Raw genomic sequence first — 13,555 nt, 5'->3', positions numbered from 1 at the left:
AGAAGAGAAAATCCATACCTTGAGTTTTATTTACCTAGTACATCATTTTCCTACCCACTTGGTATATTCCACACAACTGCAATGATATTTCCTTTTTATCATTAGACAGATTACATCAATGCCAGTTTCATGGATGGCTACAAGCAGAAGAATGCTTACATTGGTACACAAGGTAAGTTAGTCTGCCGTTCACAAATTAATTTTGTACCATCTACCTGTGATTGTTTGCACCAGGGGATATCATAATTTTTAAAGGAAATGGTAACTTGAGGTGATGTTGCTGCCTCTAGATCTTGTGAAAGTGAAAGTCGCTCAGTTGTGTCCAACTCTTTGCGACCCCATGGACTATACAGTCCATGAAATTCTCTAGGCCAGAATACTGGAGTGGGTAGCCTTTCCCTTCTCTAGATCTTGGTCTTTCATAAAGATTGAGGGTTCTTGAAGAAGGCAGATGAGAGGTGTAGAGTTTCTTTACCAAATGTGTCTAGAAACTCATTGCATAGAGATAAACTAGAGATTTGAACACACGACATTACTACAAGTTTTTGGATTGAGTCTTAGTGTTGCCGACCCAGGGGAATGGACATCAGTATTGACTGGCTAGTGAGATTGTCTTTATGTCGAGTAGGACATAAAGGAATGGCAGTGGACTTCCCAGAGGTTGAATTCAATCTGTGAATGGGTGTTGCTGGCTTAAGAGACTTTTGCTGGTCTGTGTACCCTTACAGAGTATACCAGCGGCCTCTAATATGGATAGTCTTTGCTAAGTCTGACAGTGAAGTATTAGACTCTAGGAGGATTTCAGATGGAGTTTCTATTAATGCTCGTGTGGGCCCTAGTACTACTTTTAACTTGTTCTCTGCCATCTCAAGAATACCAGGTTTCCTTCAAAGAGGGTGGTAAGAAATCATAACATATGAGGATAAGAGAGGCCATCATATGGATTTAAGGCCCTTTGACCATTGTGGAGTATGACTAGCAAGAGATCTGGCCGGTACCTCCTTAACCAAGTGATCACACTTAGTATCACCAATAATGGAGAAACAGATATATGCCTCCTATTCTGACACAATGAGAACTACACAATGTAACCTTTGTTGTATGTTGTCAGTTTTTAAGTCTGAATCGGATCATGAGAAACAAACCTGAGAAATCCAGATTGTGGAACATGCTAGAGAACTGGCTTAGATTCTTTCAAGTTAATGCCATGGGGGAAAAAAAAAGGGAGGGATTAAAGGAGAGTAAAGAGTTGTTGATCTCCAAAGGCAGTGTGTCATCCATAACTCAATTTGGAAAAATAATTTTTAAGGACAAAATATTGGCACAGTTGGAGACTGTATATTAGATAGTATTATTGTATTAATGTTTAATTGCTGCAGTGTGATAATGATATTGTTCTATGGAGAATGTTCTTCTAAATACATGTTCAGGTATTTAGGAGTGAAATGTCATGTCTGAAACATATTTTTAAATAATAAAAAAGAAAATATGTGTTGTGTATATATAGAGAAGGCTTTGTAAAATAATAGCTAAAAATGATCGTCTTCAAGCTAAAGAATGTATGCACACATTGTGCTGTATTTTTTTTTTTTTTCAACTTTCTGTAGGTTTCAAATTTTTCAAAATAGAAGTTGACGGAGAAGAAAAGGAAAAGGGCCTTTGGATTTTTGGTACATTGTTAATTGGTCTGATGGTCACAGGCTTATTTTTCCTTAGGGGGGACTACTACCTCCAGAAAGTGTCCTTTAAGACCTTAGGAAGAAATAAGAGAACTATCAGGAAAGATTTTTGGCAGGTATAGAATAGGATGTGATCTGCCTGGGAGTAAGGAGATGTCTTTGTTGAGGATGTCTGTGGCAGGGGTGAGCTTCTGGAGGGTAAGGATCAGCTCTAGGGGCCTCAGAGTGCTCCAACCTCCTAGAGTTGTTAGTTATGCAGGAATTGGATCCTTTAGGCTGGCTCTGAAGGCCCTGTCTGGGAGAGGAAACTCATCCAGAAGTATGAAAGAGATTTCTTGAGTTAAGCACTGATCACTTAGAAGGCATCAGCACTGTTAGGACTGGAAAATGGTTGGTTTGATTTATCTGGTTAACCTTCTTGGCTATATTCCGTATTCTGATTTTTATTCATAATAGTTCTACTGTTATTTATGAAAGTATCTATTTTAAATATATTGGCTATATAATTGCCATCTAATTATTATAGAGACTCTGCAAGGAAGGTTTATAAATCCATGAACAAACTGAAGCCCAGAAAGGTTAAGTGACCGTGGATCACACAGTAGTAAGTGGCAGAGCCAGGATTTGCGCACATGTCTGCTTGATTCAAACAGAGAAGCCAGGTTAGTGGATTGTTTCACCCACGTCTGCATAAACTGCTGACTTTGTTTCTTTGAGATGTCTACTATTAAAGAATCTAATCTGGGGAAGCATAACTTTGCCTTCTAAGTCTCTCTCGTATGCTTCTGAGGAAACTGTGACCCTTCTCTGTCCAGCCTGAGTCTTGAGTGGTGTTGTCAGGTGCTCTGTGTGGCAACAGCAGCTTTGCCAGTGGTTTGAATGTGGAAAACAAAGTCTATGAGAGCTACTGTGATGCAGAACAGTGAGATGCGACCAAGGCTAAGAGTCAGAGGTAGGGAAAGGGTGCTTTTATTATCTTCTTGACATGCATGCTGTAGTGATGTCATGTCCATTGTGGGAAAGGAAGATGAAAATCACTCATAACCCTGAGACTCAGAGAAAGTGCTGGCATTTTGCAGTATCTTCTAAACGTCATTCTGTGCATACAAATAGATGTGGACATATAAAATACCTAACAAAACAGGCATTTTCTAGAAATTATTTTTTTCTTTTGATAGTTATCTTGTGAATACCTTTCCATAGCAAAAATACAGATCTTACAGTATCATCTTTATGGACTGCTAAAATTTGAGGTATGCCATAATTTAACATCCTCTCTTATTAGACATTTAGCTTGTTTTCAAGACTTGACATGCTTCTGGCAGTGTCCCCTTCTGCACAGAGGGAATTCTAGTATCATAAAATGTTAGTGCTTCTTAAAAGACTTTAGCAAAAATGGAAGTCAAATTAGCAGACTTCCAGGACCAAATCAACCCGTGGCACTGCCCTGCTTCTCTGAAAACAAAGGCAGAAAAGGCCCTGGAAAAGTATAAGGAATTATCCTGAGCCATTACTCACTTGATTGAAAGGGAGTTATCGGCTCACAAGCATCTTCAAAGTTCCTGCTGAGTGCCCAGCCCTGTACAAGTTCTGACTCTAAAAGGGGAAGTTGATGACACGGCCCTTGCCCTCAGCACCACATTTGGCTGAGATGTGACTGCTTCTCACAAAGTAAAATGCCTGATGTAAGACCATGTACATCAAATGGTTAAGCTATTTTGATCCAGCTGTGCCATCAAGAACTGAGAGGAGAAGGAGCCCTACAAAGAATGTGGTGTTAAAAGAAAGATTTAGGGAAGAGGCAGTACTTGAGTGGAGAAGGACATGACAACCCACTCCAGTATTCTTGCCTGGAGAATCCCATGGACAGAGGAGCCTGGTGGGCTACAGTCCATGGGGTCGCACAGAGTCAGACACGACTGAAGCGACCTAGCGTGCATGCATGCAGCACTTGAAAACAGGCGGCATGGTGATCATTTTGCAGTGTATAGGAATATTGAATCACCATCTTGTGCGCTGGGAGCTAACATAGTGTTGTAGGCCAATAATACTTCAAAACAAACAAACTCATAGGAAAAGAGATCATATTTGTGGTTATAGGGGCAGGGGTTGTGGGAGAGGGAAATTGGATGAAGATAGTCAGAAGGTACAAATTCAGTATAGGCTGAATAAGTACTGGGGATGCAATGTGCAGTGTGATAAATATAATTAACACTGTTGTGTGTTACACCTGAAAGTTAAGAAAATAAAACCTGAGTTCTCATGACGAGGAAAAAAGTGGTTTTTTTTTCTTTTTAAATTTTGTATCTGTGAAATGATGGGTGTTCATTAAACTTTCTGTGGTAATCATGTCATGATATACTTAAGTCAAATCATTATGCTTCCTATACCTTAAACTTACACAGTGCAGAATGCTGACTATATCTCAAAAAAACTAGAAGGGGGAAGAAAAAATGGGTAGAAGGTCAGTGGCAATAGAGCTGAAACAGAGAGCATGAACAAAGGAATAAAGGCAGAAGTGAGCATGTGTGTCTATGTTGTGATGAAGCAAAACTGGCAGGGGTATCCAGAATTAGACTGGAAGAGAAATTCGTATTGAGAAAAGTAAACCAAAATGATATTATAGGAACTTAGAGAAAAAAATGATGTAGTCCTTGTGACAGTGAATTTCGGTAGGAAGACAAAAAGATAGAAATAAAAAATTCCAAAGACAAAAATAATCTAGGACTTGGTGGCTACTTCTGGGAGATGAAAGAAATGAGTGAGTCAGAGTTGGAATTTCCAACTTTTTGAAACTGAATGATTTAAGAATGCCAGTACTGTTAACAGAGTTGAGAAAGTATAGAGAGAAAGCTAACTTTGAAGGAGACTGGACTGCAGACATGCAGGGTCTGAGTATATCAGATGATGGCACGTGGAAGGGGAATGGTTAGGTAGGCAGCTGGTGATTATAAGGCTTAGATGGGGTGAAAACAGCTGAAGACATGTACACAGTTGACACCGTCAGGCTGGATGTGGTAGCTGAGGCCCTGACGATGAGGCTGTAAGAGGCTATGCAACAGTGCTTCTTAAACGGTAGCCTACCTACAGCTTTATCTGGGAACTTTGTTCAAATGCAGAGTGTGCATTTCTGACACTTTCCCATATGATGCTGGTGCTGCTTGCCCAAGCCCCGCCCTGAATAGCAGGGATGTTGTCAAAAAGGCAGTATCTGGGAAAAAAACAGAAGAGCCTGAGGAGGAAAGAAGTGCTTCCCAGGGTTATGTTCCTTGTTTTGTTCTTCCATTGTAGGCCCTTTGGAGAATACCTACCGAGATTTCTGGCTTATGGTATGGGAACAAAAAGTCTTGGTGATTGTCATGACCACTCGGTGAGTTCTTCCCTTTCCTACCGATTGCCCTTCTTTTCTACCCACCCCCCAACCCCAAAGCATGGGTGATTACAGAGGGGAGTTTAGCTCTTAGAAACAGGGAGGGTTAGGAAAGCCATGACAAAGAGTTTGAGATGTCTTAGCTTTTTCCTCAGCTGACCCAGAGCTCACAGAGCCAGGGTATGGTGGAAGTCGGTAGATCTAACTTGTTAGCGCTTTAATCCTTGGCTCTGGTGACCTTGTGCGAGGTACAGCCTATCCTTAGGTCCTGGCCTTAACTACTTACTAGAGGAAGCACTGGGAAACACATGGGGCAGGTCACTTCTAGCCTCCTTCCTACTTATGAATGTCAGCTGTCTTCCTGGCTTCTGAATTACCAGTTCCCCTTAGTTCTCCCTTTCCTTGCTACCTTGGACCAGTTTTCTTCTGGTTCGTATTTGCACCTCGAGGAGAACTTGCCAAAAGGAGATGTAAAACATTTATAGGTCTGCAGGAAGCTCTTGATGAAAGGAATAGTTTTGAAATTTTGTTGTACGTATCTGCCAAAATTCAGGAACTACTATTTCATTAGTATCATTATTATTATAATTATAACCCGTTTTGGATGAGGGGAAAAAAATTCATGAGAATGTTTGCTCAGATCCCTTCCTCATGGCACTGTTACAAGCCACCTTTGACTTGGAGAGGAGGTAGTGGAGGAAGTGCCCCCTTGGGGTGCTTTGGAGCCACTGAAGAGAAGTGAGAGTGGACTTTAGGCCTTTACATAAACCTTCTGTTGGCATCCCAGGAACCATGCCTTTCCCAGTCCTCTACCAGCCAAGGGCTCTCACTGGGGAACAGAATGAACAGTAACTGAGGTACAGGGCAGAGAGCTCAGTCTGGCCCACCATATTTTCTCTACTGTCTTTGCCCACCCAGTATTTATGCCAGGTATGTGTGGAGTACCAAGAGGTATCAGGAAAGGGACCAAATGGATGTAACTGGTGCTCAGTAAATGTTTGCTTAATGGGTACATGAGGAAAATTTAGCTGTTGTCTAGAAAGAAGGTTTTCTTTTTCTGCCAAGAAGCAAGGGGATATATAGAAGCAGTGCAAGAGATGACATTTCTGCCTAAGGGTACAGCAGGTTCCTGGGTGAGCAAGGTTACTGCTGTGGAGAAGAAGGATGGAGGCTTATTTTTCTCTGCATGTCTTCAGCTTTGAGGAGGGCGGCAGGAGAAAGTGTGGCCAATACTGGCCTTTAGAAAAAGACTCTCGGATCCGATTTGGCTTCCTCACCGTGATCAATCTAGGCGTGGAGAATATGACCCATTATAAGAAAACAACGCTAGAAATTCACAATACAGAGGTAAATTTTATTTTCTCACTCTCTTGAAACTGGGGGAAAAACCTTTACTATAAAGAAAATCTCCAAAGGGAATAGGCAAGATTCCAGAGCTTAGAAGTGGCTTCCATTCTTCTGGAAGCAGGATTGGGATATTCAGCTCAGAGCCAAAATAGCCATATTGTCTCAACACATAGTGGCATTACTTAGGAATGAAACTTTTTATAACATAAGAAATCTGGATCATTTAATATAGGAATTCTGCCCTCTCCAGACAGTTAATCTTCTCTTCGGGTTTGCAGAGAAGCAATTGTGGAGAAAGTTGAGAGTGTTAGCAGCCCTGATGGAGGGAACTCCAGAGGGCTGAGAATCTGGAAAAGCCAAAGGTAGTCAGGGGCACAGAGCAAGGACCTCATGAACTTTTGCTTCTTTTTCTATCCAAGGAACGGCAGAAACGCCAGGTGACCCACTTTCAGTTCCTGAGCTGGCCAGATTATGGTGTCCCTTCCTCGGCAGCTTCCCTCATTGATTTCTTGAGAGCCGTCAGGAACCAGCAGAGGTTGGCCGTCAGCAGCATGGGAGCACGTGCCAAAGGGCAATGCCCTGAGCCACCCATTGTGGTCCATTGCAGTGCGGGCATTGGCCGGACAGGTAATGCACCGGGTGCAGCTCTTGGAGCATCCAAAGGAGCTCAGGGTGGGGGAGGAATAACAAAGCTCTTAGTTGCCAGAATGTGAGTCTTTGATCTGTTAGTGGTGAATTGCCATGAAAAAAAGTTCCTCTTTAATGTCCTTTTAGTACCCCTAGTGCTAGATATACTGGCCAGAATGTACAGTTCATGAGCCAGGTCCTCTAGGGGTTGATGCTTTACGCACCCCTTCAACATGATTATCTTCTGATCCCATCACAGTCACCTGGGTGTCCCAGCAGCTGATCTGGGCTGTTGCTCTCTTCCCATCCCCCTGCCTGGGAAGGTCTCCACCCTGGGCCATGCTCTCCATTCTGGAACCAGTTAGCAGCTTTTGCCTTAAGGGGATGAACATTGCAGGGACTGTTGGCCTTCTAGCTCAGAGGTTCCTTTGGGAGAACATCAGAAAGAATAGGTTTGTGTTAGGTCTCTGTGGAGAAGTTGTAGAGTCTGAAAACTGGGGCCCAGATGTGGAAGCAGGGCAGGTGTGGGAGTGCTGTCATTCACTGTGTCTGGGATTGAAGTAGAAGTCCTGCTTCCCACCTACTCATCCTGTTACCCTCAGAGATGTCTTGGGAGACAAGAGGGCTTCTCATTTCTCTGGCCTTCAGCACTCCCTGTGACTCCTCCTTGAGTCCTTTCAGGCCTAAGGCCAGCTGGCCACCTGCCATGAGGCACCTTGCCATTGGATTCATTCATCGAGTCCTGCCTGGGTTATTTGGTAGCGGGCGGAAAAGAGGAGAGGTAGATCAGGTGTGACCACTTCCTTCCTTCCTTCAGGTACCTTCTGCTCACTGGACATCTGCCTGGCACAGCTGGAGGAGCTTGGCACCCTTAATGTGTTCCAGACAGTGTCCCGCATGAGGACCCAGAGGGCCTTCAGCATCCAGACCCCTGAGCAGTACTATTTCTGCTACAAGGCAATCCTGGAGTTTGCAGAGAGGGAGGGCATGGTGCCCCCCAGCCACAACCTCCTGGCCATGGAGGGTCAGTAACTGTCCCACGAGCCTCCTGTCTGCTGGCCAGCCTTCCTTAAACTACCCTGGACACCGCTGAGCCTATAGGTTGCCATCAGTTACGCTGAAGCCATGGACCAGCCTCTTTCTTGTGTCTCCCGGCGCACGCGTGCACGCAAGGCAGCCTTTCCCTTTGGCTAGATAGATGTGGTGAAATTGCCACTAGAAAGGGCCAGCAGCAATGTGTTCTTAATTCCTAGCACCTGCTATCGAACTGTGCCTTATTAAAACCAAATTGTGGCTATCGATATTTGCCAGGGGCCCCGAGGTAAGTGGGGAAGGAACCTCCCTCCCCCCTTTCCCAATGCCATCTCCTTCTCAAGATCTCTTTCCATTCCTTCCCTTTGCTAGGATTTGATGGGGAGGTTTGGTGAGCACCCACCTCCTTCCCAGAGAGCTTGACCAAGTTACATATTCTAGAGAACGTCCTGAGTGCCAAGCACGTTTATACCTAGGGCGTGTATTCCAGTCTTTTCTGTCATTCTGTGTGTGTGCGTGTGTGTATGTGCACTTATGTGTATGAGTCCATATGTACGTGTGTATATAATATATATTGTATGTGATAATATGGTCGTATTCTATAAATACATATACACAGAGATACTCCTTTGTAGAAGTTCCTGGGGCTTCTTGTTGCAGTTCAGGACTCCTTGCTTCTTGGTTCTACTGTTTATCCTGGACTAGCTGGGGTTGGGGGATCATGTCTCCTGTTGTCAGACCAGAGTGGTGGAAGAGGAGGACACACACATCCACTGTCCCTGCTCCTGCCACAGGCCCTCATCCTTACATAATGACTTCTCTCTCTCCAGGATGCTGCCTGTTGGAACCAGGAATACTGGTTTGTGGTGACACTGGTTTAATTCAGCGTGGATTGCCCTTATCTAATGAGTTTTCTCTGTTTACTTTGCCAATTTTGGGAGTAGACCTCCACTGTGATTCCAGACCATCTGTCCCCTCTCCCTCTTCCTCAGGGATTGGGATCTGGGCAGAGATGAATTCACTGAGCAGCGAGAGCCAAAAGCAATCGGTACGAAGTCTTAGAAGGAGAGAGAGGGAGCCCAGGTGTGAGAGAAAAGAAACTCCATACTCTGAGGCTCCCTCCCTGAAAGAATGAGCTGGGGCCCCTTTCTCTCTTGCTGGAAGGTTCTTTGTCTTATGCAGCTTGGCCCTGTCCACTCAGATGCCCATCTCTTTCCTGCCTACTAGCCTGCCAGACCCTGGAGCTCAAGCTTGGTGGGTTCTGTGTCAATAAAAAGCTTAACCCCTGTCTGGGTGAAACAGTCCCCTACACTCACTGTTTTCCCCATTTACCCTACCTGTCTCTGTCTGCTCCCAGCCTACCAAGCCCAGTATGCCAGGGATGGGGCCAAGAGTCCCCAGCATTCCACATTCCCAAGAAAACCCCAGGAGTCCCTAAAATTTTTCCCCTATCACAGATGAGGTTGGCAGTTGATCAGACCTCAATAATTTTATACTGTAATAAGCTCTTTGAATGTATATATTCTTATTTTTACAATCTTTTCATTTTGTATTTAACGTCAATGGACTGAGTCAGATTCAGAAAATAATTGTAATGTTCATATTCAATATCTTACAGCGATACAGTTTTGTATTTACATATAAATATACCGACGTGATCAAATCCTTTTAGCTTCATCAATTTAGTAGCAGTCTGGGGCTGGGAAGGTGAGGAGGGGCTCCAAGAGCTGGTCTGGGAGGGACGGGGAGGCAGGGAGCAACCCAAGACTTAGAGCCTTTCAGTTTTGAGAGCCGTCCACCTTGCCCCAGGCCATGGCCCAGCTCTGGGCAGACAAAGGGCACCAGCACCAGTTGACTGCTTGCCAAGTTCCAGTCTCCATGCTTGGTGATCCCCCCCCACCCCATACTTCATTTAAACCTCACAGCAGTCCAGCGAGATACTCTCCCTCCTTTCTGTTTCTGTGCAGAAGAGGAAGGTAAAGGACCAAGGGTTACAGAGAGTGTTACAGTGAAGGTAAGGCTTAGTAGCAGGTCCAGCTCTAGAACTGGAGCTCCAGTTGGTTTGCTCACAAAGCCTTTGACCTCTTTACAGTATGTTTTGTCTTTGGAAATTAGTTTTAAAATGTTCTTTTCAAAGTATGGACAGTTCTTAGGTTCCAGCTAGTTGATTTTGAACCCCATGATGTATGTAGAAGACTAGAAGGGTTTCTGACAGAGCTGGTGACTGATTCTCCCAGATAGGACCTCCTGTTGTAGGTCCTCAAGTCTGCAGCATACCAGAGAGGTCATTCTCTCAGGGATACCCCATACATTTGGATATACTGGTACCTCTGTGGGAAGATCTTGAGGCATTTGCATCTCTCTCAGAGCAGAACCAGAAGCTTTGTCCATGTAGAACCACTCCCCATGCTGTATAGTTACTTCCTGTCGACCAGTGATACCTGCCCAGTTAGAGCCATTCTGGCCTGGGGTGTTCTTAATAAAGGTGACAGCAGCAAACATTTACTGGTTGCTTAACCCTGTTCCAGGTACTTTTCAAAGTGCTTTCTAGGTATTATCTCATGCACCCTCAAACCAAACTTTTGAAGTTGATATTGACAGAAGAGACCTAACTGAGGCACAGGAAAATTAATCTGCCACAGCAAGAACTCAGACCTGTAAGGTTCCATCTCCTGATCTTCCAACAAAATTTCCTTGAGTTTCTTACCTTAATCAAGAGCTGAAGTATACAGCAAAAATTAAGCCAAACCTTTCTTTGGATGCAGGCAAGCATAATAGGTAAAGAGAGACACGTGAAATCTGGGAAATCAGAGTGGTTGGGGTTTGGTGAAATATGTGGGAAACAGAATTAATGATAAAAGATTTGAAGGAGGTAGCCTTGAACTGTCACTTCTTTGAAGAGACTGTAGCCCAATTGCTGTGTAAACTCAGAAGTTACACTTGAGTTCCTCATCGCACATCTGAGGTTATCACTTGCGAGGGCTCCATAAAAATGCAGTTTCCTGGGTCCTACCCAGTAGGTGATTGAGTGAGTGGCAGGATGAGCAAACTTGTTGAACTACTGTTCATGCCCCTGACATAAATCTGAGAGAAAAGGATCAATGGCTTTCCCCTGCTATAGTCTACTTGTAGCCCTTTACCAGTGAGATAATACTCAGTGTGAGCCTACCTGTGTTAGGTGTACAAGGAGGTAAAGACAGGGGAAGACACGAGAGGAGCCCTGAATCTGTCCAGAAGTCAAGGCTGTCACATATGGGATTTGGTGAACAAAGCCAGAGAACCCACAATCAAATGCTGGATTGCACCGTTGAGAACATACAATGAAGAAAGTGTTTAAGGGAGAGAGAGTACTGTACATAACTCAGGCTTTTGCTTCTGATTTGATTGCTTTTTTTTTTTCCCCACTTAATTTACTCCCTCTGGGCTTAGTCCCTTCATCCTGCCCATCTCTGTTAGCTAGGATGAGGATTCCTGAGGTGAAGGGTACCCCAGCATCCTCAGCATGGAAGGTTCACCTTTGTCATGTGCAGGTAAATGACAGAATGTGACTGGTTGTTATGAGACTGGACTATTTAGCATCATACCTTGAGGAAGATGGGGCTCCTGCCTTATGATCTTCCCATCTCTAGAGACAATCAGACACATATGGAAATTCTCACAAGTCAGACCACTGCAGGGAGGTGGGCCGGGAAGTATGGCCAGGTAGAAAAGTCTTCCTAGAGTAACTGAGCTCTTCGGTAGTTTTGAGGTCTCACCACTCAACTCAAAGCAGGTTCTAGCTTTTATAAAAAAAAGGTGCTGTATTAAATGATCCTACTACAGGCCCTCCAACACTAAGGGTCTGGTTCTTTACTGGACAGTGCAAAATACCTATAAAGGAACCATCAGACCCTTCTCTGGTTGGGTCAGCTGCCACTTGCAATCCCCAGTTTTAGTTTATTTTCAAAGTCTCCTCTTTCAAGGTGCATCCACCTCCTTATAATCCCTCAGTTTCCTTCCCAAGGGGGCCAACCCATAGACCTTTAAGGTTTTTGTGTTAACTACATGTGGGACAGACTGGGTGACTCAGAGCCAAGCTACCAGAGCTCCCAACCAAGGTCTTAGGTTTGTCTCCAGCCTTGGTTACTACCAAGACTACTATCCACACACCATCATTAACTTACCAAGGACAAGAGCTAAAAGATCCACCAGTTAGGGAATCAGATTTTGTCTTGGGAGTTACCCACTCTACAGTTACCATCACATAGACAGTTGTGAATTTCAAGTGTTTTAAGACTGCACTGCTTTTAACTGACCACAGAGAAAACAGCTCCACAGATAGAAATCTACCATTCTCAGAAACCTGTTGCAGTGTTTAGCCTTCTTTTACCTCTCACCATAGCTTTCATAAAATCTGTTTAAGCTAAGTCTGGTGTTCTGCAGTGTTAAATACTCCTCTCTCTCTCTTTTTTTTTTTTCCTGGCTGAACCCAACATGGACAAAGCTAAGCCAGAAACCTAGAGTGTGTTGGATGGAAGGGGAAGACAATGATCCCTTCTTAACAACTTAGGGTAATAATATTATCCTCCTAACATGGTAATATGTTCCTGATAGTTTTGGGGACTAAGATGAAGGTGAAGGTAGGAAAGCAAGACAGTGAGTTGTGTAGAGAAAGTAGTCAAAAAAGACACAGCACCCTCTTCTCACTAGGCTCACTTCTGCCATTCCCCTCCCATCAGAACTTGGCTCTTTTCTAAGCTAATGTATCAATAGTTGTCTTAGCCTTGCGACTGGCCAGGTGCACAGCTGAGTCCAGCTCACCCATTTCATCCTGTGAAGTCTGTTTTACTTCCTTGACCTTTAATGATACCTATTCTGTGGCCAGCAATGAGTGGACTACAGAGTAGGATGTTCAGAGCAGATGCTAGTCTGGAGATAGCAATTGGTGACTTAGTTTAGATAGAAGCTAGGAGCCTTGGAAGTGGGTGAGAACAAGAAGAATGAGGAGGGCAAGAAGAGAGGCGAGACCCTTGGGAGCTACCAATATTTAGGGGAGGGTGGAGAAAGAAAAGCCTGGGAAAGATTCTGATTACTAGGCAGAGGTAACCAAGGACAAGACCAGGCTGTCTTCTCACACACTGGTGAGAGATGGGGAGTGGCTGGGATGAATGACCAGGATTCAGAAATGGAACTTCACTAGTGATCCTGAGGCAGGAGGTGACAAGGAGGAGACATGAGTGGGAAGTGAAGGAATAGTGCTTGGGCTCCACTTCAACCAAAGCAAGGCCCAATTTTTACATGTTAGACCTTTGAGTAAGATTTCATTTAAACAAAAGAAACTGCTACCTTAAAAAAAAATCATCAACAGCAAATACGCCAAAGCAAACAGTTTGAAAGCATAAAGCAGAGTAAACTGAACATAGTGTTACATCTTTTTTCTAGATTTGGGCTGAAGTGTCCTAGAGAGGTAAACAGTGCCAAGCGAGGGCAAGACATTTCAAGGCACCGAAAAGCCATCTTA

The 13,555-nt window shown here is 44.1% G+C and overlaps 1 protein-coding gene across 1 annotated transcript in view; it reads left to right on the top strand.

Moving 5' to 3' along the window:
- PTPN9 (protein tyrosine phosphatase non-receptor type 9) overlaps positions 1–9,721 on the top strand; it is a 73,363-nt gene extending 63,642 nt beyond the window's left edge. Inside the window, exons 9-13 of the mRNA XM_043490346.1 lie at positions 106–172; positions 4,971–5,049; positions 6,246–6,396; positions 6,816–7,023; positions 7,841–9,721. Coding sequence (XP_043346281.1) covers positions 106–172; positions 4,971–5,049; positions 6,246–6,396; positions 6,816–7,023; positions 7,841–8,055 — 720 coding nt within the window. The 3' untranslated portion in view covers positions 8,056–9,721. The remainder of the gene's footprint in view (positions 1–105; positions 173–4,970; positions 5,050–6,245; positions 6,397–6,815; positions 7,024–7,840) is intronic.
- The last annotated feature ends 3,834 nt before the right edge of the window (positions 9,722–13,555 follow it).

The sequence above is a fragment of the Cervus canadensis genome, chromosome 17, assembly GCF_019320065.1.
Source record: "Cervus canadensis isolate Bull #8, Minnesota chromosome 17, ASM1932006v1, whole genome shotgun sequence".
Taxonomy (NCBI): Eukaryota; Metazoa; Chordata; class Mammalia; order Artiodactyla; family Cervidae; genus Cervus; species Cervus canadensis.
Note: the sequence above shows the minus strand (reverse complement) of the source record. Positions and strands in the feature narration are given on the sequence as shown.